The 24133-nt window shown below is 40.8% G+C and overlaps 1 protein-coding gene across 3 annotated transcripts in view; it reads left to right on the top strand.

Annotated features, from left to right (window-relative positions):
- rsrc1 (arginine/serine-rich coiled-coil 1) overlaps nucleotides 1–22897 on the top strand; it is a 168484-nt gene extending 145587 nt beyond the window's left edge. For all 3 annotated transcript variants that reach the window (XM_054743396.1, XM_054743395.2, XM_054743394.2), the window contains 3 exons: nucleotides 16973–17079; nucleotides 19640–19747; nucleotides 22449–22897. In XM_054743396.1, coding sequence (XP_054599371.1) covers nucleotides 16973–17079; nucleotides 19640–19747; nucleotides 22449–22541 — 308 coding nt within the window. In that variant the 3' untranslated portion in view covers nucleotides 22542–22897. The remainder of the gene's footprint in view (nucleotides 1–16972; nucleotides 17080–19639; nucleotides 19748–22448) is intronic.
- The last annotated feature ends 1236 nt before the right edge of the window (nucleotides 22898–24133 follow it).

The raw sequence follows: 24133 nt of genomic DNA, 5'->3' as shown, positions 1-24133 counted from the left end.
TCTCCTGTCGTTACTTCAGATAAATGGCCTTATTTGTTGTGTTATTATGTTCAACACAATCATGCCAGGAACAGTCAGAGGAGTATTGAACCAACACTTCATTGGCTTTGTGGGTTCTATTTGTTCCAGGAATTAAAGGATGTTTTCTGCCAGTACGGTGCTGCATGGGAAGTGGGAAAAGGAGCACGCTGACAATCAATTACAGCATCATTTTAAAGGTCTTTTTTTTTTTACTTACTAAAGTACAGTCTGCATTTAATTAGATTTTTGTCCTGCCTAAATTATGACTGATTTAGAGATAAATAGTCCCTGGGATTGAGTCTAGCTATCCTTAGTTTTTATTTCCTTCTTTCTCCTTCCTACTCATTCAGGTTTGTGGTTCCCCCCACGTTGAAATGATTAGTTATGCATGGCTTGTAAGCACTGAATCAGAGTTATGGTCCCAAGGGAAATAAATTTGGCAGAAAATCAGTGTGAGAAGATTTAATTATCACGAGGAGGAGACCTTTTTTTCCATGCCTTGGCCCACTGAAGCCCAAACTCCTTTCCTCTCTTTTTCTCTTCCATTCTGTGCTCATCTCCAAAGGCTGCAGCCAAAAAAGCCCTGGCGTCCATGCTGCACGCCAGCCCTCTCCTTGCCGTACTTCTCCCCCCAATTTGTTTCATTGCATCGTGATAAGCCAAGCAATTACCGCTTTATTGATTTTTCATCACTGCAAATTTAAAGCTGATCTTCTTTTCCCCCCTGCACCCCTCTTCCCCCTTTCCTCCCTTTGGCGATGGAACAGCAAGGTGATTAGTTGACCTCCTGTCCTAAGCGCTAGTGACCCCGTGAACGAGTGGCTACGAATGCCGATTTCAAGTAACCCCATTTGACCCCGTGTTGTCCCGGGGTAATGGGATGCTGATGCTGCCCAGTTGATTGTCACTTCTATATGTTGCTTCCTATAGCTTGATAATTTCTATTAAGATATCTATGAAATGACATCTTTGACTCGATAGCAGCTGTGCTATCTATGCCATGGGCTAGGTTACTCAGAAATTGACCGTGCATGCTTTCTCTCCATCTTCATTTGGATCAAGGCAAAAGATTGACAGCAGCCTTTCACCCTCCGTGATTGGTAATCGTTTCTTGGGTTACCCTTATCAATTAACCTGCTGCCAGTAAACCAGTGTACGTTCAGCAACTTCGAACTGAGTCACCAGCTTCATATATTTTCCTGGTGTTTTCTGTTCATTTTGTTTATATTACATTAATATACTGAAAATAAAATATTTATTCATCTGGAAGATTAGGATTTGTTCAGTTAAAAACAAATAATAAGAGTTTAGGTTGTTCCTTTTAAAAGATTAAGATAATCTAACAGGTTTTATTACTATGTAATATAGTGGTGTGCAGCTCAACAACATACACACACATGCAGATGTATATCTGGACATCATCACACACAGCATTCATACAGGGTGAAGAAGAATAATAAGAAGAAGAAAATATCATTTCTATAGCACCTCTCAAGATAAAAATCACCAGGCGCGTCACAAAAACAAAAATTGTAAAATTATTTTAAAAAAATTGAAAATGGTTAAAAATAGATTTTAAAGGAGCAAAAAATAGACAATTGTGATTAAAAAAATGTTAAGAAAGAGAGATTGAATAGGAAAGAGGGAAATCAGTGGATCCTGAGGAAGGTGGAATAGGTGGAGAGAGCAGAATAAAGAGAGAGTGGTGAAGAAGGTCATATAAAAGCCAGCTTGAACAAGTGAGTCTTCAGCTGCTTTTTAAAGGAGACCACTGAGTCCACTGATCTCAGGCTCAGGGGGAGAGAGTTCCAGAGTCTAGGGGCCACAGCAGCAAATGATCTGTCACCTTTGGTCTTTAGCCTGGTGCTGCACAACCAGTAGGCTTTGATCACTGGACCTCAGGGACCTGCTGGGGTTGTAGGGACTAAGAAGATCACCAATGTAAGATGGTGCTTGTCCATGTAAGGCCCTATAGACCAGAACCGGGATCTGCAAATGAACCCTGAAGTTGACTGGCAGCCAGTGAAGCTGGAGGAGAAGCGGGGTGATGTGGGTGTGTTTGGAGGACATGGTCAGAAGCCGAGCACAGGCCTTCTGAACCACCTGTAGACGGTTCAGGGAGGTTCTGCTCAGACACGTGAAAAGAGAGTTACAGTAGTCTAAGCGTGAGGAGATGAAGGTGTGGATAACTGTCTCAAGTTCAGTGCGGGACAGAATGGGACTCAGCTTAGCAATGTTCCTGAGATGGAAGCAGTGTTAATTTTGACAGGAAATTTTAATTTTATTTTAGTCTTAGTCTTTTGGCTAAAAATTAATTTTAGTCTTAGTCCAATTTTAGTCATTGGATTTATTTTAGTTTTAGTCCCATTTTAGTCGGCGAAAATAACAAGTAATTTTAGTCGATAATAATAAGCAATTTTAGTCAACAAAATGCATATATTTTTTCTAATGAAGTAATTTCCTACTTTTGTATAGAGCACGGAAAAACTAGTGTAATTTAATACACAGGGTCCAAACTCTTAACCACCACTGATCAGATATAACACACACAGCTAAGAACATAGAATATTTGAATAAAAAAACCACTTCACATGTTTAACACTTACGTGTTTAATAAAAAAACAAAAAGCACACTGGAAATTACAAAGGTGCTCTTTTTAGCACCTTTGTCTAGTAGACAGTCTTTTCTTAAATGCAGCTTTTTTTGTTTTCATAGTGTTTTTCAATTAGAATACTTATCTTGGTTTTCTTTGGCACAGTAAACTTCTTATCCAAACTTTCCATCATCAGAATAAAATCCTCATCTTCTACTGTTGTGACCGGCAATCCTGTACATCCAATCCATGTAGCGATAGCCTCTTCTTTCATTTGTTGTTCTTTGGCATCACTCTTGTACTTTGTAGTACTTGTAAATGCGTCCTCAATGTTCTGGTTGGACATTTTTGCCTTTTTGGTAGCTGGTTGGCCACCATCAGCAATGGTTTTCTGCAACTGCAAAAAAATAAAAATACACAATTAAAACATTGACTTTCTAACAATGATTTACCTGTTGCTTTTTGAGATTTCTTACATTATATATATATATATATATATATACATACACACACACACACATAAACATCTGTGCGGGCTCGGGTCTCGGATCATATTAGTGCAAACCAGACATTGTGAAAATTATAAACAGCCAACAGCATGCTTCACTTTACTGGTCTAGTCCTGGTTTAGAGCGCACGTACAGCGAGCGGCTGCGACCCAAAAAGTACCAGAACCGCTCACGGTGCATGCGCAATCATGCATCAACACTGCTCGCCCGCTATTTCCCTAATAACACACGTTATAGTCATGAAAATATGGTACTTCTGAATTTTTATCCCAACATGACAGTGTTGATACAGTTTTATTTGCCTGTATATTACTTTTAGGGTCGTCACGTGTACAACATTGATTTACCTCGGAGAAAATGGCGAAGTGGCCATTCTGTAGATGCCTCTTCAGATTCGTTGTTCTTTCCTCGGAACGACAGTCCACACTCTCGGCATGTAGTTTTGGTAGCAATGTTATCATAAGAAAAATGACTCCACACATCTTCTCTTCTTTTTCGCCCAGCAGTTAACATTTTCCTCTACTCCTTCTTCTTATGCCGTCGATATATTCAGTGAGCTATGTTTAGCGTTCCGCGCCGCATACCTGCCCCTTTATACTATTCAGGGTCTGTCTTCTCTCACGTCGTCCCGCACGTTCACGGCACGCCACGCCCCTTGTCTTCTACTACGTTCGCATCTCACAACAACACAATAGTCGCACCGCACCATAGAGTGCCATGTAGAAGAGCGTCATCGTAGATTTTTGTCTCGTCTTTCATTCATTGACTAAAAGTTTCAATCAATTTAATTATCGTCTTCGTTTTTTTCCAAGCTTTTATTTTGAATTTTTGTTTCATTTTCGTCTGTAAATATATTTTCGTGACGAAAAAAAGACGAAAATATTTTGTCAACAAAATTAACACTGGATGGAAGAAGGAAGAGCGAACAAGAGAACTGACATGAGAATCCAGGGTGAGAGCTGGGTCAAAGGTCACGCCAAGATTCCTGACGGAAGGTTTGGTGTGAGAAGCAAGCTGACCAAGAGAGTCTCTAACTTTGGGAACCAGCTTGTCTGGGGCACAGATGAGGATCTCAGTCTTATCTTCATTCAGCTGTAGAAAGCTCCCAGCCATCCAGGTTTTGATAGAGTCTAAGCAGGTGTGTAACAGCTGCAGCTGAGACATCTCATGGGGCTTAATGGAGATGTACAGTTGGATGTCATCTGCATAAAGATGGTAGGAGATTCCTTTGAAGGAGCTCAGGATGTGCTGAAGAGGAAGCAGATAGAGGAGGAAAAGCAGAGGCCCCAGCACAGAACCTTGTGGGACACCATGGGTAAGAGAGGTGGTGGAGGACCTACACTTGGAGACGGCCACAGAAAAGGAGCGCTCAGAGAGATAAGAGGAGAACCACTCCAGAGCAGATTCTGATAGGCCTACCCAGTCTCTCAGCCTCTCCAGTAGCAGGTGATGGTCAACAGTGCCAAAGGCTGCAGTCAGGTCCAGCAGGACCAGAACAGAACAGTCCCATGCATCACTGAGTCAGAAGGTCATTAGAGACCCTAAGAAGAGCTGTTTCAGTAGAATGAGCTCTACGAAAATCTGACTGTAAGCAATCATATATGTTATGTTCATCAAGAGCAGTTGTGAGTTGTTTAGCCACAACCTTTTCCAAGATCTTGGAGATGAACGGAAGTTTAGAGATGGGTCTGAAGCTGTTATGGAGAGAGGCGTCAAGACTCGTTTTTTTAAGAAGCGGGTAGATTACAACGTTCTTAAAGTAAGCAGGAACCTGACCAGAGACCAGAGAAGAATTAATAATGGAGAGCATGCTGGGACCGGTGAACTGAAAACAGGGTATCCGCGGGTCCTTAAAAAGCCTTAAATTAGCTTTTCCAAATTTCAGGCCCTCTTCGAAACAAATGAAATGTTTTACACACGTGCGTTTATTATCTATATTTGAGACGGGAAAATATAGTTGTCTGTGGTGAGGAGCTTTGGGTTTAGTGTTACTTTAGTTTTATTTTTGCATTAGTGTAACAGAATAAAGTAGAGTAATGTTTTACTCAGCGCCAAGGTTATAAGTCCACGTCTGAGGTCAGAGGAAGAGGAGGTGGGAAACATTTGCCTAATTAATTACTACTCAGACACACTCTACCTCTATTCAACACACACACACACGGCCGTGACCTTTACTTATTTAGTTTCTAACACACACACACACACACACACACCACACACACACACACACACACACACACACACACACACACACACACACACACACACACACACACACACTGTCTGGGGCCAGAAATGTTAAAGGGAGAATCAATTACAACTCAACTAAGGAGATAGAGTTGTTTGCTTGATGGCTGCATGTCAAGAGGACTGTAGGTCACTACGTGTGTGTGTGTGAGCGCGTGTGTATGTGTATGTGTGTGTTCCTGTGATAGTGTCTGTTAAAAACTGAGTGCATTTCCAGGATTCTGATTACATCATTTTCATTTTAAAGACCTTGCTCCAATTAAGTAATTAGTTGCTTGGTGTTTCTCTAATTATGGAGTTGTTTGTGAAATAGCTGCTGACCAGCCTGGGATTGAAAACTGGAGACCTCTGCACTTTTTCCTGCACACACTTACACACTTGTATTTATATGTTTGTGTGGACCTCCATTGACTTCCATTAATTTTAATGACTGCTCTATGCCCAACCCATACTCTAACCTTAACCAATGAGTTTCTATTCCTAAACTAAACTAATCTAAACTAAAGGTTAATTCACACCACACCTCTAAAACCAAGTTTTAGGGTGTTCCACATTGTGTGGACCAACAAAATGTCCTCACAATGTGGAAATGACCGCATTTGTCCACTTATGTTTATGTTTATGTATTTAACAGATGCTTTTGTCCAAAGGCGACTTACAAGTGATAATCGGCATGTTGCCCTTGAGGCTAACAACAACAATAACAAGAACAACAACCAATTTCCAGTCAGTCTTAGGTGGCAGTGAGGCAGCATGATGAATCCTGAAGAGGAGGGAACGAGGAGTGGACAGTAGAGAGGGGGACGGGTGCAGGGAGGGTGCTAGTTTAGAAGATGCTTTCTGAAGAGCAGGGTCTTCAGGAGTTTCTTGAAAGTTGAAAAGGAAGCCCCTGTTCTTGTAGTGCTTGGTAGGTCATTCCACATTTGTGGAACGATGCATGAGAAGAGTCTGGATTGTCCTGAGCATGGTGTAGGCACTGCTAGCCAACGATCCTGTGATGTACAGTTGGATGCCGAGACGTAATCCTTTGCAGGAGGATTCAGGTAGATGGGAACCGGGTGTCGGTACAAGATCTGCTCGGGTGCAAAATTGGCTCGGGGTCCTTCGACTGCCGATGACGTCAAAGTACGGCAAACCCACTCGGACAAAATACATTACACATCTATACTGTTGGAAAGAATTTAGCAGTTTTTTTAATTAAAATAATGTTTCTTAAGACGTAAGTTTGTGTTTATGATGGTATTTGTAAAATAAAACACTATATTTTATTCATAATGTTGAACTCCTCTTTGAGCACATCCCTAGACGAATCATAGGTATTAGCAACACCTGTGAAATTGTATTTGCCGTTTATTGAAGTATTTTGTGTTTAGAGTTTTACGTCTTGTCCATGTGTAGTTCAGTTACGCTCATAGCTGCTAGCCAAAACTCTGGAGTTAAAAGTTTTCTGGCTTTACTAAAATACCTGTCTGTACTTATTTGATTGATGGTAGTTTTACTTTCTATTAGACTCCAAATGTAATCATTTGGCACGTTCCTAATTCATAATTTGTAATAATGTAATTGGCGATATTAGCATTAGCATTCCTATGGGTTTTTCTATGTATATTAGCATTGAGCTAACCACTCGCTGCCAAATTCCAGCCTTTGCGATTAGAAAATCTCCTTTTGTCACATCGCAATTTAATTGCACATGCAGTTAATCGTTCAGCCCTAATATACATGCAGCTCTATGCTAAAAGTGTATTTTCAAAGAGGTAACGATGGATTTCTTTGTAAAAGTTGTCCATCTTTCCAACAGAAAGATTTGCCTGGACCAACGTAACGTGATAACAATGTAACGTGATTACGTAATTCCGTAAGGTTTATGTTCAGCCAATCAACTACTTAGACGTCATCGGCAGTCGACGGACCCCGAGCCAATTTTGCACCCGAGCAGATCTTGTACCGACACCGTACCATCTCGGACTTTGTATGCTAGTGTTAACAATTTGAATTTGATGCATGCAGCTAGCGGTAGCCAGTGGAGCTCATTGAATAGAGGGGTGACGTGTGCTCTTTTTGGCTGATTGAATACCAGACGCGCCGCTGCATTCTGGACCATTTGAAGAGGTCTCACAGTACAGGCTGGAAGACCAGTTAGAAGGGCACTGCAGTAATCGAGGCGGGAGATGACAGTAGATTGCACCAGGAGCTGGGTGGCATGTTGTGTTAGGTATGGTCTGATCTTTCTTATGTTATACAGCGCAAAGCGGCATGAACGAGCAACAGCAGCAACATGATCTTTAAAGGTCAGGTGTTCATCAATCACAACACCCAGATTTTGAACTGCCTTTGAAGGAGCCAGAGATAGGAAGTCATTTTGGATTGAGATATTGTGCTGTATGGATGGTTTTGCTGGGATGACAAGTAGATCAGTTTTAGAGAGGTTGAGTTGGAGATGGTGAGATTTCATCCATTTTAATATGTCAGAGAGACAGTTTGATATTCGTGCAGAGACAGTGTGGTCGTCCGGTGGAAATGACAGACAGAGCTGGGTGTCATCTGCATAGCAGTGGTAGGAGAAGCCATGTGATCGATTGATCTCACCCAGTGAGGTGGTGTGTATTTGGCAAAGAGAAGAGGTCCTAGTACAGAGCCCTGGGGGACTCCTGTGGCAAGACGGTGCACGGTAGAGGATTGTCCAAGCCAAGATATACTGAATGATCGTCCTTTGGGGTACAATTCAAACCAGGCGTGTGCTTTCTTTGTGATTGATGCCCATGCTAGAGTGTGGACAAAAGGAAGCCATGGTTGACAGTGTCAAATGCAGCCGATAAGTCGAGCAGGATAAGCACTGAGGATTTGGCAGTCGCTCTAGCTTCTTTTAAGGATTCAGTCACTGCTAACAGAGCAGTTTCAGTGGAGTGGCCTTTTTTGAACCCAGATTGGTAAGGGTCAAGCAGACAGTTTTGTGAGAGGTATTCTGTGATGTGCTTGAAAGCCACCACTTAAACATATAAAGACACACACACACAACCCGTACTTACAGCCAGGTTTAAAATCAAGTTAATGCAGTCAAATGCTTTTTATTTCTGGTAAAGGGTGGTGTCGACGCTATATTTCTCATCACACTAGAACTGGACTGCTCTTAATAAAAAAGCTCTAACATTTACTGTGTACTTAATAATAAATTTAAACTGACTCCCTTAAACATTATGGGCGATTTCTTGTTCTTGCGACAGGTTCATCAAGCTTGCAACAATTTTGACAAAGTGGGACAAACGTGAAACGAAACATAATAACTTTAGGAATCCCTCCAGTATCCATTTGAAAACAGTCAACGCACAACGTGGCTGTGATCTTGAACGTCTCACCGCTCAGCCTGTGAAAGCGTCACACTTTAATGAGATTCTGTGACGCTGCCCAGACTTCGAACATCATCTAACACTCATACTACTCTCCTTCTCCCTCTTTTTCTCACAAACACACATCACACACAAGCATAAGACACACACCCAGGTGGTTTTAGTTAGCGCTCTACCTCTGCAGATATCACTGAGAGGACAGGTCAGCAGAGGACTTAGCGTGGGTTTCAGATCAATTCAGGCATTTTTATAGAAAATATGCAGCTATTTTTAAACGTAGGTTTTAAAAAGCAGGCTTTTTAGTTTTTACAAAAAATTTTTTGCCAGTATGTGCTAAAATGACCCTTTACAGGGTTAAAGAAATGTCACTCAGACCCCAACCACCCTTGGTGGCCAGAATACCGCATTTGCAACTTCAGAGTGCCGATCTGCCACCTGTGAACCTTGAAAAAAAAATTCAGCTTACTTACCTGGCACTGCAGTCTGCTTCCAGCGTGTTTCCTGCATGTTTTAAATCGTGAACACGGCTGGGTTTTTTTTTTTGTGATGATTAGCTGCTCTAGAAACTAATGAAGGCTGGGGAGACATTTCAGCTGTTAGATCAAGGTGTTTAAAAGACAAACGCACAGCGAGGAGATGAGTTTCACTTCTGCTTTGACCACAGATAATTATTAACGGACACTAGGGGGTGCTAAAAGCAATCAAAACTCTCTAGTGTCCCGTTAACTGAGGCTGTTAATGATAGATGAATGCAATGCCTCTTGTTGTCCTCAATAATTGGTAATTAAATGTTTAGATGTTTAATATTTTTAGAAGATATGTATTTTTGAGTTTTGCAAGTCAAATACAGGAAAGTACAAAAGTTTAAAACTCTTTTTTTTATATATATACTTTCCTTCCAAGGAGCCAGACTTCCATATAATGTTCTAAAGTGGTCTTGATTCACATCATCTCCACACTTTTTTGAAGATTTTCTTTAAGTTTGTTTGTTTGGGTTTATTTTATTTTATTGTTTTACTTATTTATTTTCCAGTCCTTGTAAATGGGCAAAGTGGATGGCAAGAAAAGAAGTGCAAGGCCTAAAATATTTCTCCAGCAGATAAATAGTATTTGAAAGTCAGGGTTCAAAGACCTGAGCTGCTACAATCTTCAGTTGATCATCTACTGCAATGTCTAGTTTGGTCATAAAAAAGTATAGTTTTTGGTGTTTATCATTCAGCTAAGCAAATGTGAACAAAGTGTCTCTGTGACATGCTGCTGGTAGGAAAGTGTCTAAAATCCAATTTAAACCTGGTTCTCACTCTGCCACTTTAGATATTCTGCTTGATAAATTGATGGATGGACCAATCATTCATCCCTCCCCTGATGGTTTTATACAAAGAAACACTAAACACAATCATTAATTTGTAGTTGCTAGATGGTTCTACGTAGCCGGGAGTCATTTAAGGAGAAAAAGTTTGAGGATGGATGAGCTGAACAGGACTGAGTTAGAGAAGCAGTGAATAGGGAGGGATGTGCAGAGATGTGGACGGTGATAGCTGAGCATGGCGCGTGGCTGCCATGTCATCCTGTCATTAGCAGGTTGTTTGGGTCTTAATTCATCATTCAGACCTTTATTGACTGCAGAGTGGGAGATCACTATCAGCAGGAGACACTACAAAAGTGTGTGTGTGAGGCATTGAGTCACCAGCTGCTCCTCATTTCCTGATGCCAAACAGATCCAATGAGCATATATGCTTGGGTCAACGAAGGCTGAAGGCAACAGTTTATGTGTTTTACTCTAAAACGCGACCATATAAGGACGTTTCAGTGAGACAGTGGAGGGTTTGTGTCACGTGACAGGCTTTGATGATTGTGACAGTAGCTGACAGAAGTCCACTGAGACCATTTGACACTGATAACAAGGTGAGCTCCACATGGGATCGCTCGGCTTGTGTGCGCATTATGTTGCATTGTTGTTCTAACATAGGCAGACAGAGACACGCAGCTTCTTTTAAAGGAGGGGGTGGGTGTGATATATAAGTCAGTGTGTATTGTGTGTTTGGTCTCGTGGGAATTCGCATTAGAAGAGCTTAGCCACCTGCTCTGTCGTTTGACATCACCCTACTCATACTCTAACTTACAAACACATACATACATGTATGGACAGTCCTCTGGGACAGAATCAGGACATCTGGCTCAGCCTTGTAGAATGTCCTCTTGTTATTTGTGACCTGATGACCCCCGGCCGCCACAGGCGTCAGGCAGGTATCTGCATCAGTGTGTAGAGTCTGTCACTGTTGTGTCGTCACACAATTATTCTGCAGTTTGTATCACTTTGAATTGATTTTGTTATTGACCAAATGCAGTGTTCCTGGATGGGAAAAGACAAAAGAGACGATGATGATGCTTTTAGAGAAATGAAAATATACATTTTTAGATTCTTTCGTGGTTTTATATTGTCTTCAAACTTAAATCTGATTTCAAAAACCCTTAAAAGTCTTGAAGAGGATTTTGGTTAGCGGCCAACCGATATTAGTTATTCTATTGCTGATATCAATGCCAACAGGTAATTGTCACGATCAGCTGATGGCCGATCTGTGCTGCCGATATTTTGTATCGATCTTTGTGGTCGATATCTAAATATGTTCCACATCGTTTTCATGCTAAAATGTCACTAATAACATCAGATGATTCACAAAACTTCTGAAACCAAATTCGTTTTTGAACACTGAGATAAGTCAGATGTTGCATCTTCATTTTTTGCTTAACTCTGTTAAAATCAGACAAATGAATAAACTGACCAAATGTTAAATATTCAAAACTGTTATGTTATAAGAAATGTTTGTTGAAAATAATTTTTTGAGCATCTATTAAGCAAATGTAATTCAGGGTTATAAATATACATTTAAATTAAATTCTGCAGAAACATAGGGCAGCCCTGGATGTGCCTGACTTTAAATCGGCTTTACTATTGAGTTATGTCGGCCCATGCTGATATATAAAAATGGTAAATAATGGCCCGATATATCGGTCTACCCCTAATCTTGAGCATTTAAAGAAGAGTCACTTTTCTGTCTCCTTGCTCAAAGTAAAGTGAAATGAGTTTCTAGCAGCTGTTTAAAGTCTCTTGAATTTTGTATTTATCTTTTCTTCCACTTTTATCATTCATTTTTGTGTTTCTTTTGTCTAAATGCAATGAAACTAGTTACAACTGTCGTATCCGTCTGAAAGACCTTTTCAAATTCTTATTTAAATTTCTTTTTACGATCGATCATACCTGTGGTGTGCATAATCTAATATAAAAGTGTTCATTGATTTACAACGTGTGAAAAAATCCAATAAACTTTTAAGGTTGGAAGTCTGAAATGTGCAGAGAAAAATTTATATTTAGTTTTTTTATTTGATAGATTCAAAAGGAAGGCCGCACGCAGCACATCAACCAAGTTTTCTGATTTTTTTCTCATTCAACCCCTTTTTTATAATGAAGTCTTCTCTTTCCTCTTTTTATTATATAGAGGTTCAGAGTAACACTTATGCAAATATTGACAATTGAAATCAAATCAATAGGTCTAATAGTCGCTCATTAGCTTCCTGATACATTACATACTGATGCATCTGACTTTGGATCTGATTTTTATGGACAAACTTCATACAGATTGGTCATTTAAAGGAGAGAGATGATTTCTCGGTGCTGATGAAGAAATCTCATCAGAAAGATTTTGAAAAGTAACTTTTCTTTCCGGTAGTGTTTTTGTTTTGTTGCACAGCAGCAGCCTGTTGTTTGGGCCTGAAGAATTGTACAGGAAAGACTTTGATACAGGCAAGATGATGGTGCTGCTGCTGCCGAGAACTGGGCCAGGCCGAAGCCCCTCGATCGCCCCCAGCTTACAGCCCTGCTAAGCTTAACTCAGCTGTTTGATGCCAAGCTCTGCGAGTGTGTGCTTGTGTGTGTATTCATGCATGCATGCGTGAGTTTACTCAGCTCAGGGGTTACATAAACAAGAGCAACTAGCCTACAGGTAAGACCCACAGGAGAGCAGCCAAGACAGAAAGAGAGAGAGAGAGAAGCAGCACCGGTCTCTTATTCGGCGTTCCCTTGGTGTCGTCGCAAGTGCTGAAGCTGGAAATTTACTAATTAAGCTGGAAAAGCACTAAAAGAGGTGGTAAACAAAGTTAGTGCATGCTCACTCGTGCACTTTTTACTGTGTTAATATTGTTGGGATGGTGGACGAATAAGTTTGTACTTGTGTTTGTGTGCTTTCCTGATGAATCTGAGGCTGCCACAGAGAGATGGTGAGAACGTAGGTGGACGAGGTACCGGAGGTGGAGGCTGGCAGCGGGGCAGCCGGCCATTGGTGCAGAGCGAGAAAGGGTATTGGGGAGGAGGTTGGCGGGGAGTGCAGCGGAGATAAATCATTAGAGAGCAGGTTATTGAAAATGCACCGAGATAAAAGAGTGAAGAAGCCAGTAATTGCCTTAAAGATCAGACTACAAAGCATTACTTTGGATTTTACAAGGCCAGCTTGCAACAAAAGAGCAGTAATTTATGAGCTCAGCGTAAAAGAATAGCATAATTACATTAAAAATTAATGCTAATGAAGCCTAAAATGGGGAAGGTGGTTATTATGAAAGTTTGTATTCATCTTCTCTGGATTGAATGATGGCTCTTGGCTTGATTAATGGCTTAATTTCTATCAATTAGCAGGCAAAAAAAATCTCCACTGAGACAGCCCAAATTGAGCATTGAATTACCCGTCTTTACCACATTGCGGGGGGGGGGGGCACGCTACTGAAACCTGGGAAATCAAGACAAGCTGCAGAGTGCAAATGTTTACGTGTAAAAACAAGACACAAAGACTTTAACGTTTGTTTATTCTGGCGTCTTCCAAAAATGAAGGGTTCCATCTGAGCTGGATGAACGGAGGGAATTGGTGGACAATACCATTAAAACTATAAGACAATAAAAATCACATAAAAAATAGAACAGTGTTTTAAATTCACTACTCACGTTACACATTTAAAGGAAAACTAGGCAGTTTTGCTTGATTTTAGCTCACCCTAGTGTCTGTAGAACCAAAAGCAAAACGTATCTCCTCACTGTGCGTTTGTCACCTTAACACCTTAATCTAGCATCTGAAATGTCTCCCCAGCCTTCATTAGTGTCTACAGCAGTGTTATATCACTAAATTAAACAAATCAGATGTGTTTATTATCTAAAACATGCAGAAAACATGCTGGAACTAGACTGCAGCGCCAGGTATGTCAGCTCAATTTTTTAAAAGTCCCATCATAGCGGCCTGCCAGTCTGAAATTGCAAGTGGATTATTCTGGCCACAGAGAGCGATAAGGGCTGGCTGGGCTTTCATTAACCCTGTAAAGGGTCATTTTAGCACATACTGGCTCAAAAGAATTATTTGAAAATATGAAATAGTTGCAAAGTATGGCTTTAATCATAAGTTCGTGGACAAAGTGGGTCCTTTTTTGCTATTTTCTTTTCCTTTTAATACATACAATGAATTATTTTCATTTAAAGTTCAGCCACTAAGTAACAAAACACTGAAAAGTTTGGTTTCACTTTGAAAAATCTCAATTAAACATCGTTAATTTACCTTTTTATTAATGTGTCTTTTTCTTATAAAACAAGCGCTGCAGTAATTTGGTCGGACCGCCGCAGAAGAGTCAATTACTGGAATTAATCAGCAGCAGCAGCTGCCATATATTCAGCTCAGCTACTCTTGATTGACAAACTGTAGACCAAAGTCAAGTAAAGCATGAGAACATCAGCCCAGACAAGACTGTGGCTGGGATAGATGGCATGTGTTGTGCAACAGCACCCTCTTTTGGTTAGCTTGTGAACGCCCACCCCTGTCGTCCAGGTTGAGACTGATCTGAAATCTGTTTCCATTGGCTGGTTTGATTTTCTCTCCCCCGTCTTTGGGTCTTAATCAATGAAGTGGACAAACAGCTATTTAGAGACAACAATAGTCTATTGATCCTGAGCTGCTCATCAACTCTGCTGTCTATCTTACTAATTTCAGTAATGAGCTGGCCGGTGAATTTTCTGACACCTTATTTTTTTATATGTATGCATCAGCACACAGGTATGCATCAGTCTCAGAGCACAAAGACTTTTAGCATGCAGATTGCTGTCACTAGATGTTATTCAAATACATGTAAACATGGTAACAGTGTTTGGTGACCTTCATTCTCTGGATTACAGCCTGACATTTCAACTTTGAGCATCAACTGTTGAGCATTTCTAGATTTCTAGCCGCTTGTACCGTATGTTTACTTGCATCCTTCTCTAATTTCTCCCTCTCGGGTTTCACTTCATCCTCGTCTCGCTGCCCGACAGTGAAGCGCTCCTAATGCGGTGACAAATGAGTCGACCCGTTAAATTAATTTGCCAGATAATGTGTCAATATTAAATATCAACTTTGACCTCTTCAAGCTGCAGAGTGCACTCACCCAGCTCGAGTATTGATTTTTGCCTGCCTCTGAGCTTGCTTGGCCTGTACTCAAAGTCCATTATTTTTGATTTTCTCGTGAAATACATATCTTTTCCCGCTGACATCTGACAAACAGCATATGGAAGTCATTTTATCTACCAATAATGTGTTTGTCAAAAAGTCTGAGGTCTTAATGGATTCCTGCGCCGCACGCCGACAGCCCAGCAACAGACGGGCTCGCCAAGGAGATGCTAGCAGATACGGGTGTGTGTGTGTGTGTGTGTTTACACGTCAGAGTAGCTATTGTTTATGTAGGGCATTCATGCTCAAAGGACAGCAGAGAAGGGGTAATTGAAAAAAATGAATTAACTCTGCTGAATTAATTGTTGGGCAGTTGCATGCATTAGCTTCCATTCAAACACACACACACACGCATGCACGCACGCACACAGGCAGCCCTGCAGTGGTGATGGAGGTGTGAAGGACAGGCCACAGTCTCCAGGAGGATATTTGGCCTGTGTTCAGTCAAGGTAATGACTATTGTTGAATGCGTTTCTGCTCACATCTCCTCCGCGCAGGATGACAAGCTGATAGTAAGTCATATAGGCCGACTTAATTCCACTCGTCACTCAGTTGTCCCATTCTGCACTGCATTAAAATCAAACCCCAGTTTGCTGAAGTGCCGTTCTGAACCGTAATAAAGTGTGTGACATTTTACCGTGGAAGCCGGCCCAAATATTCATTTATTCATTAAACGCCAGGGCCATGGAGATCTGTTATGACACTCGTTCTGTACCTGCTAATGGATTGAATTAATTCCTGTAATCAGCCCCAAATTCACATTGTGTGTGTGTGTGTGTGTGTGGTGAAGTCGTGTGAGGATACACACATGCACTTATCCCTGCAAGCTTTAAATGTGCGAATACTAAGTTTGTAAGTTTTTATGTACATGTGGGTGTAGTTCAGCTCCCGTGTCCCACTCTGACCATGTTCCCGTGTTATGTGCTTGTTTTCATGACACAGCCTACATCAGTGCAGCACAGGAACATGGATGTCTTCTGGATTGACAGATAGAGAGATGGGAGAGTGCAGGAGAGGACGGATGGATGGGAACAAGAGGGATGACTATTGACTGATCAGTGGAAAGATTGACAGCTGGAAAATAATGAGAGCATTCAGAGTTTTTTCTTCCCTCTTCTCCCCTCGTCGCTAAGTTTCCTGGCACACCTATTTTTGCTCTCCCACGCTACAAAGGCGGCTCTTGGATTCTTGAAATGATTTGTTATTTGATATGCAGAATCCTGATGTGTTTCTATCCAAGAGTAATTTATAGGAAACCTTTTGTGTCTTTTTGTAAGATTGGACAAGCCAGAGAAGTCTCCTCTCTGGTACATGAGAACGATATGAAACTTAATCACATTTAGTCTCTGTAATGAAATTCCACTGCAGTAAGTTTGTGTTCATATTTTGATTATTTTAGAATGCCATTATCTGAGTGTAATTCACTGTCTGGCTATTATCTAGTTAGTATCTTTTACTCCAGTTGACCTTTTGGAGGAACTCTCCGTCCTTGGCTTGGCATGAGTACTTTCTTCTGGTGGGGGTCTCGGATTAAAATAGGAGAATATCAGACGGTTGATATTGTATGTGTCAGAAAGCATTACACAAGATGGAGCGTCCTATCTAGGTGACATCAGGAGCCTTTCAGAAGAGGACAGAATGGCCCACATTCTGTGTGACTGAGGCCACGCGTGCCTCATTCTGGTTGTGTGTGTCGTGTGCTTTTGTTCATGGCTTCCATCTGTGTGTGACGTGTGTTTCAGAGGGAACTTCTCTGGAGGAGCAAGTGCGAAGGATAAAGGACATCGAGGCCATCGAGAGTGATTCCTTTGTTCCTCAGGCTTTCAAATCATCCCGGGATGACACAAAGGTGCGTTCTGTCTCCCCTTTTCTCTCCCAGAACCTCACTCTCTAGCTTTTCACTCCATCTCTTATTGAATTTTCCTCTTCTGCGTTGCTTCGCCGTCTGTCCAGAGACAGCCCAGACCGAATCAAACATTCCCATTCAGTGCCGTTTGCTCTAGCCTGACACTGCTTCATCAGACTGTCCGCTGTTCTCTGGCTCCAAAGCGGCAGCACCCACACAAAAGCCACACCAGGCAGCAGTTGTCCGACGTCTCCCAAGTCTGTGTGCCGTTCTCCAATAATCGCCCCCCAACACACACACACACAACACCGCCTCTAGTTGTGCGGGCGTAGACGAGGCGCAGAGGTCATTATTGAAATGTTTTTCCTCCTGAAGGAGCAGAGATTAGATTTGTTGGGGGCTCATGGCTCTTCTGCAGTGACAGCATGTGACAACAAACCTGCAAAAACATCTGGGAAGCGTTGTGGTGCTTCTGACCAAGGTCACAACCCTTGTGATTAGAGTTTGGTCTGAAGCGAGCTACCCCTGCATCTTTCAAGTAATGAGACATTCACCAGGATGAGAAGTAATCTGTGACGTTTACGGCTGTGAAGGACAAACGTGCGTCAAGTTAAAGGTTTGCTTTAAAGCCGGTTTAACGTGCGAGAGAGTTCTTTTTTTTTTTATTCTGCAGACAATTTATGTCGTTTTGCCAGCGCTCTGTATTATACCGGGCTGGTTTATTTTTGTGTTCAAAGAATTTGAATCAAATACAAAATCAAGTTTAAGGACTTTTTTTGTTCCATCCTCATTTGTTTTGAGAGTAATCCTTTGGGCATAACTCGCACCCTATAGATGCAGACTAATTATCTAAAAAATATTAAAGTTTAGTGATGTTATCACAATAATTAACATATTTATAATATTTAATGCAAATTAGAACATTTTATTGCACATTTTTAGACTTTTTGTTGTAAATTTATGATTTGAAGCATTATGACGTATTAATTAACAGCAGCGAAAATGTTTTTTTTTCGAGGATAACATTTATTATTTGTTCAGAATTTGCCTTTTTTACATATTCATGATTTATCATAAGTAGTGTGTTTTCATTTCATTTCATTGAACCATGTCGTACAATAGGTTTAGAGAATAGATAACAAAAAGAACAAGAAAAAAGATGTCTTCCTTTTCTTTCCTTTCAAGCAGGCAGGATTTACTGAAGCTGTACGTTCAGCAGCTTGTTCCCCAGGAACGGTACCCAATCTGGCGCATCACCATCCTTATCAGTCAGCGCATTTCAAATCACGCTCACTTTTTGTATCTTGCCAAATGAAATTTTTAAAAGATTTTTCCTACTGGGTAAACATTTGCTCAAGGGCTGCTATCAGTAGTGTTTCAAACATGAGTGGATCTGGCAAAATGTTAAATGAATGATAAATGACCCGCACTTGTATAGCGCCTCTCAGAGTAAGGACTCCAAAGTGCTTTACACTACAGTGTATCATTCATCCATTCACACACACATTCACACACTGGTGGGGATGAGCTACAATGTAGCCACAGCTGCCCTGGGGCACACCGACAGAGGCGAGGCTGCCGAGCACAGGCGCCACCCGTCCCTCCGACCACCACCAGCAGGCAAAGTGGGTTAAGTGTCTTGCCCAAGGACACAACAGCAGAATCCTCTGTCCGGAGCCGGGATCTAACCTGCAACCTTCCAATTACTGGGCAACCCGCTCAACCTGTTGAGCTGCTGTTCATTTTGATATTTCTTCTTTACCAAATACAACACTGGAAACAAGCTCCCCGTTCAAACACACGGTTTATTATAGCTAAAAAGTAGGAGGAGGACAACTCATTTTAAACACAATCCTTTCTTTAATCAGCTCGAGCTCCGGAGATATGGCAACACTAGAGGGACAGCCAGCTTTGTCCTCATTTAAATTCCTTTCAAATAGTCCATTAGCTCTAAAAGGAAATGAGTGCCATAAAGTTGCTGCTACTGTGTGACGAAGCTCGGTTTTAACAGTGATCAACAGAGTAAACTAAAGATAGCTGAAATGAGAGGAAAGTAAAAGTTATTATACACGAAAGTTAATCAGGAGAGATTTAATGCGTCTCTTTAGGCTGGTGTTGGCTGCACATGTTAGTCCTTCTCTGCCACCTGCTGGGCAAATATCAAAATGCTCAAAGAAATTGTTGCCTCTGCTGCAAACAGCGTGCCTAATCTTAACACCAATTTTTTATCGATATTTTCCCACCAATGTACAGAAATCTATCATTTTTGCCAAAATGCAATAATATAATACATTTATTTTATAGAGGTTTCCAAAGTTTTAGCTTTTTATTAAATTTTTTTTGCTACTTTTGATATTAACCTCCTTTTTCTTTGACGAATGAGATAAAAAATAATGATAAGCTGTAGAGCTTTGCATTTCTTTTTCATTTCTTAGGTGACGTGTAATCATATTGAATGTATGCACTGCATGTATTACCTCAGCATTAACTCCAATTTGGATTTCGTGGTACTTTTATTAAATTTTTGTTTCTTCTTCCTTCCACTGTGTTGTTTTGAACACAGACTGGGTCAGCTGAGGTGAAGCAGGAGTCACTGACTTCATCTTCTCAGGACATCTCTTTCCCCTTGGCGATCATTTACGACGACGATGACACGCTTGCTCACCCCAGTGTAAGTTCCCACCATCAAACCCCAAGTCATCCCAAGTTGTCTTTCAGCTTCATATAGGCATCTAACCTCCGAAGCTCCTGTGTTCACATATGTGGACATTGACTTTTTGCACTATAATGTTGTAGTGGCCCTGCCCACTGTGGAACAGGCAGTAAGTGAGGTGCATTGTGGGTAATGGGTTGTCAGTAGTTTTGTTCCATTTCGGTGTGTTTTGCTAAGATTATTGCCAGGATTGTGTCCTTAGTCTTTTGCTCAGTGTTCTGACTCTGCTATTTTTAGTTTGTGTCTATTCGGCACTATGAGTAGGGGTTCCAGTCCGAGGAATGGGACCGCGGTACCGTTTGGATGTTGAACAAAGTAGTTAGAATAAAGCAGAACCGTGCCCATCACTCCTGTTCTTAAATCTCTACACTAGTTACTAGTAAACTGCAGAACAGATTTCAAAGTGCTTCTACTAGTTTATAAATCACCCAATAGCATGGGGCCAGAATACATGTCAGATCTCCTTCCTGTACATATGCCCAGCAGGGCTCTGAGATCCTTAGGTCAGAATGGGTCAGAACCAAACAGGGTGAGGCTGATTTTAGCTACTATGCTGCACACAGATGGAATCAGCTTCCTCATGACCTCAAATCTGCCCCAACTCTAGTAACTTTAAAATCAAAATGGAAAACCTTCATGTTTTCATCAGCCTTTGAATGACTGCTCTTATGCTGCACCTTCTGCACTGTAACTGCTCACATTTTGTTTCTTTATCATTTTTTAATTGTATTTTCTGTCTTGTTGACTTTAATGTTCTTGCTGTTCTTGCTAATGGAAAGCACATTGAATTGCTTCTATGTATGAAATGTGCTCATATAAATGAAGCTGCCTTGCCTTGACTCTCTGGAGTCGATGTCCTTGATCTTGCTGGGTGCTAATTGTTAGCAGTCTGCTCTCCCCGTCACCTTGGCGTGGAATTTGCCACAATATTTTTTTATTGTTATTTTTGAGACACTTGATATTTACTTCAAGTGTAACTTTTTTTTCCTTTCTTTTCCTGGGAGGAAATTTGTCAAAACTGTTTATTAAATGTTTATGAATTTTTTTCACATTTATGAGAGTCGACTAATCTGTACTGGCTAGAAATGTTTTTTTCTTTATGAATCACACCAAATTTGGGTTTCACGAGGTTAAAAAAAACTTTCAAACTTCAAGAATTTCAATGTTGATCTCTCTCCATGTCATTTCAGTTACCACCATGTTTTTACGATTGTGGACTTTTTATTTAAAAGTGCCTCTACTGCTTCTAACGCATCAACACTTTCCTGCATACTTTGATTCAGAGCATCATATCACACCGCAGTATACCAGTTTATAGTTTCCTAACACTGCCTCCTCCTCTAGCGGCAAGCCAATGATGAAAAACGAGAAGGAAAACTTTAAACTCCAATAACGCTCCCTGGGGCTTCCCAGTCATCTATCTCCACTGGGGAAACTAAGTTATACCCTGATGTATGCAGATAACCCACTCACACAGATACACACACACACACATGCATACATACACTGTCAGACAGGCTGATATATGGTAGCAATATGCCCCAGGCGAGCCCCGGCCCCTGCACCATCTCCAGCTCCACTCCCAATTAGAACAGATGAGTCCCATTAGCCCGGTTCAGATACTGTCATCCCACACACACTGCCTCGTTAGCACCATGACACCAGCTCAGGGCCGACAGACAAGAACTCACTGGTACTGATTCTAACACACAGATTACATGCAAGCGTAGCTGTACGTAGCGTAGGCTGGAGATGAAGGATGGACGTGTCTGGAGTTGCTCCACCATCTGCATAGTAATAGACATCTGTATCATCCCACAGATGTACAGTATGTACACATCACCAGCATGTCAACATTATACCTCCCCCTGCAGCGAATATAGGAATAATCTGACATTTGTTTCCAATGTCCCAGTGCCCTGCGTCTCAGTCGTTGTGTTACTTCCTAATAAACAGATGCCTTCATTCATCAGACACTTGAAGCAGCAGTTTCACGACCCTCTTACAGTCAGTATCATCTCTACCGATGATGTACAGCGCTGGGAATAAGTAACACATGCAGGCCTTTGTCTAGGAGCGAGTGTCACAGGACTGGATGGCTTCTAATAGACCGGCCTGAAAAGACATGAGAGATGCACCTGTTACTGTAGTATTAGAGCATCATAACTGTCTCAGCAGCTACACTCAGGTGGCTTTAAATGAGCAGCGCTAACAACTCTACTCCAGGAACTTAAAGCTCTTTTATTAGTCAGAATGGGAGATGTGTTAGAGCCAGACCCAAAGATTCAAAATAAACCATTTTTATTGTACATTATAATTAGTTACAACATGTTATAATTATAAATGCATTTGTGTGACCAACAGATTCTGTCGTTGTGGCCAGATCACAAGGCTTTAGGCACATTTAGGAGTCAGATCAAGTGCGAAAGACTATTTTTTCCCCCTCAAAACAATTCCTGGAAGCAGATTTAATTGTTTTTGTTTACATTTGCAACTTATGCTCATCTTACTGGAGATATCACTCTATAATTGTTTTTATACACATCTTAGGATCTAATACTAACATCTATGAAATGCTGTCAAACAAAAAGCTAAACTGTTTCACTGTTTTCTTCTGTTTCAAGGCTTTTCAACTTGACTTCTTTATGCTTTTCTGCAGTTGTTCATGGAAAAGGAAACAGCTGAGGAGCTGTGGCTGAACAGACTGATCTCCCTTCGACAGGAGAGGCTGATGGGAAGTCCTGTTCCCTAGAGAGCAGATCTTTCTTTTTCCAGTCCAGAGCTGCATCTTATTTGTCTTCATTGCTTCTCAGTCATCTTTTAAATTATTTCGAGATCATTGCAGCTTTTTTCAAACTCCTTTCTCTCAGGACCTGTGGAGCAGTTTTTGTGTCCTGGTGTTGCCTGTTATTTTTTATTAAAGCTAATGAATAAATGAACTAATGTTCTTTATTTGTCTTTTGTAACTTCTCATGATGAAAATGTAAATGTCAGGTGTTATTTTTCTGAGTTGATGTAACATTTGATGCCTGATGTTCAATATAGTCTGTTAAAGCTGCTGTTTTTATAATAAAAACATTTGGTGTCGGATATATTGCCACAAATTTACCTTGTAGTGGTGAGGATTGACTACATATTTGTTAAGTGATCAATAAGATGTGATATTCTATATAAATATGAATCTGATTGATCTTTAAATATTTGAATTAATATCACTTTAAGTTCTTTAAATATTCAACACACATTTCATATTAATTCAGACAAGAGTCAAGTATATAGTTTTATAAAAATGTAATTCTATTTTTCTAAAGTAGTGATTATACATGACAAAGTATGAATGAAATGATGGTTGTACAGATAACAGATAATGAATGAAATGGAATGTAAGCTAGATGGTTGTAGCAAGACCTTGTAAGTATCAGAGAGATCTCGTGATGTCTGGGTTGTAAAATCAGTTTGGCTGCATGCTTTAATAAGCTACAGTTTATTTATAAAACCAACACAATCGTGCAGAGTCTACGAACACTTGTGTGACTGTCGCTCTAAGCCGTTTGGATGAAAGGCAGCCAGAGTGGTGATTTACCGGACCTCGTGGCCACAGGAATCTCAAAGAGCCGTAGTTCCCTTTGAATTCAGATTTCTAGTCCGGCCATGAGATGCAACCAGGGTCTGCAGGTTAGACGTTCCACGTCTGAGGTTGTAGTGTCTGAAATCACTCGCAAGCGTTGCAGAGAAGCTTTGACCTTGGGGTCAAAAGAGAGGATGGTTCCAAATGCTTGCTCGCCTGTCGGTTGAACCAGGAGACCGCTGGAGAATTAAACAGATCAGGAAGCGATCCTTTCAGAGGTGTGACCAAGTCACTGCTTTGCAAGTCACAAGTAAGTCACAAGTCTTTCCAGTCAAGTCAAAGACAACCAAGTCCAAGTTGAGTCCAAAGTCAATGATGTGGAAGGCCAAGTCCTTAACTTTGAATTTTCAAGTGATATTCAAGTCATCTGTCCAACTTCAATTTAATGACGATAATAAAAAAAAAATCCAGAAAAAAGCTTTTTAAAGCTTCATTTTTTGCTCAAACAAGCAGAAAGTGCAGCCGAAACTGATTATGAACAAAGTGCTGCTGCATTTAGAACAAGATCAAACCCAGAACGAAGAATGACTTATGATTTTTGTCCATGGTGTGCCACTTTTGTGCTAAAATATCAAATATGCCCAAGTCAACAGATGCAAGTCGATTCAAGTCGTAAGTCTTTATACATTTTATCAAGTCAAGTAAGTCATTAAAATAATGACTCAAGTCTGACTTGAGTCCACACCTCTGGATCCTTCTATTCATTAATTGTTGAC

The sequence above is a fragment of the Nothobranchius furzeri genome, chromosome 13, assembly GCF_043380555.1.
Source record: "Nothobranchius furzeri strain GRZ-AD chromosome 13, NfurGRZ-RIMD1, whole genome shotgun sequence".
In the NCBI taxonomy this organism is placed as follows: Eukaryota; Metazoa; Chordata; class Actinopteri; order Cyprinodontiformes; family Nothobranchiidae; genus Nothobranchius; species Nothobranchius furzeri.
The sequence above is the reverse complement of the archived record's forward strand: the minus strand, read 5'-3'. Positions and strand labels throughout refer to the sequence as shown.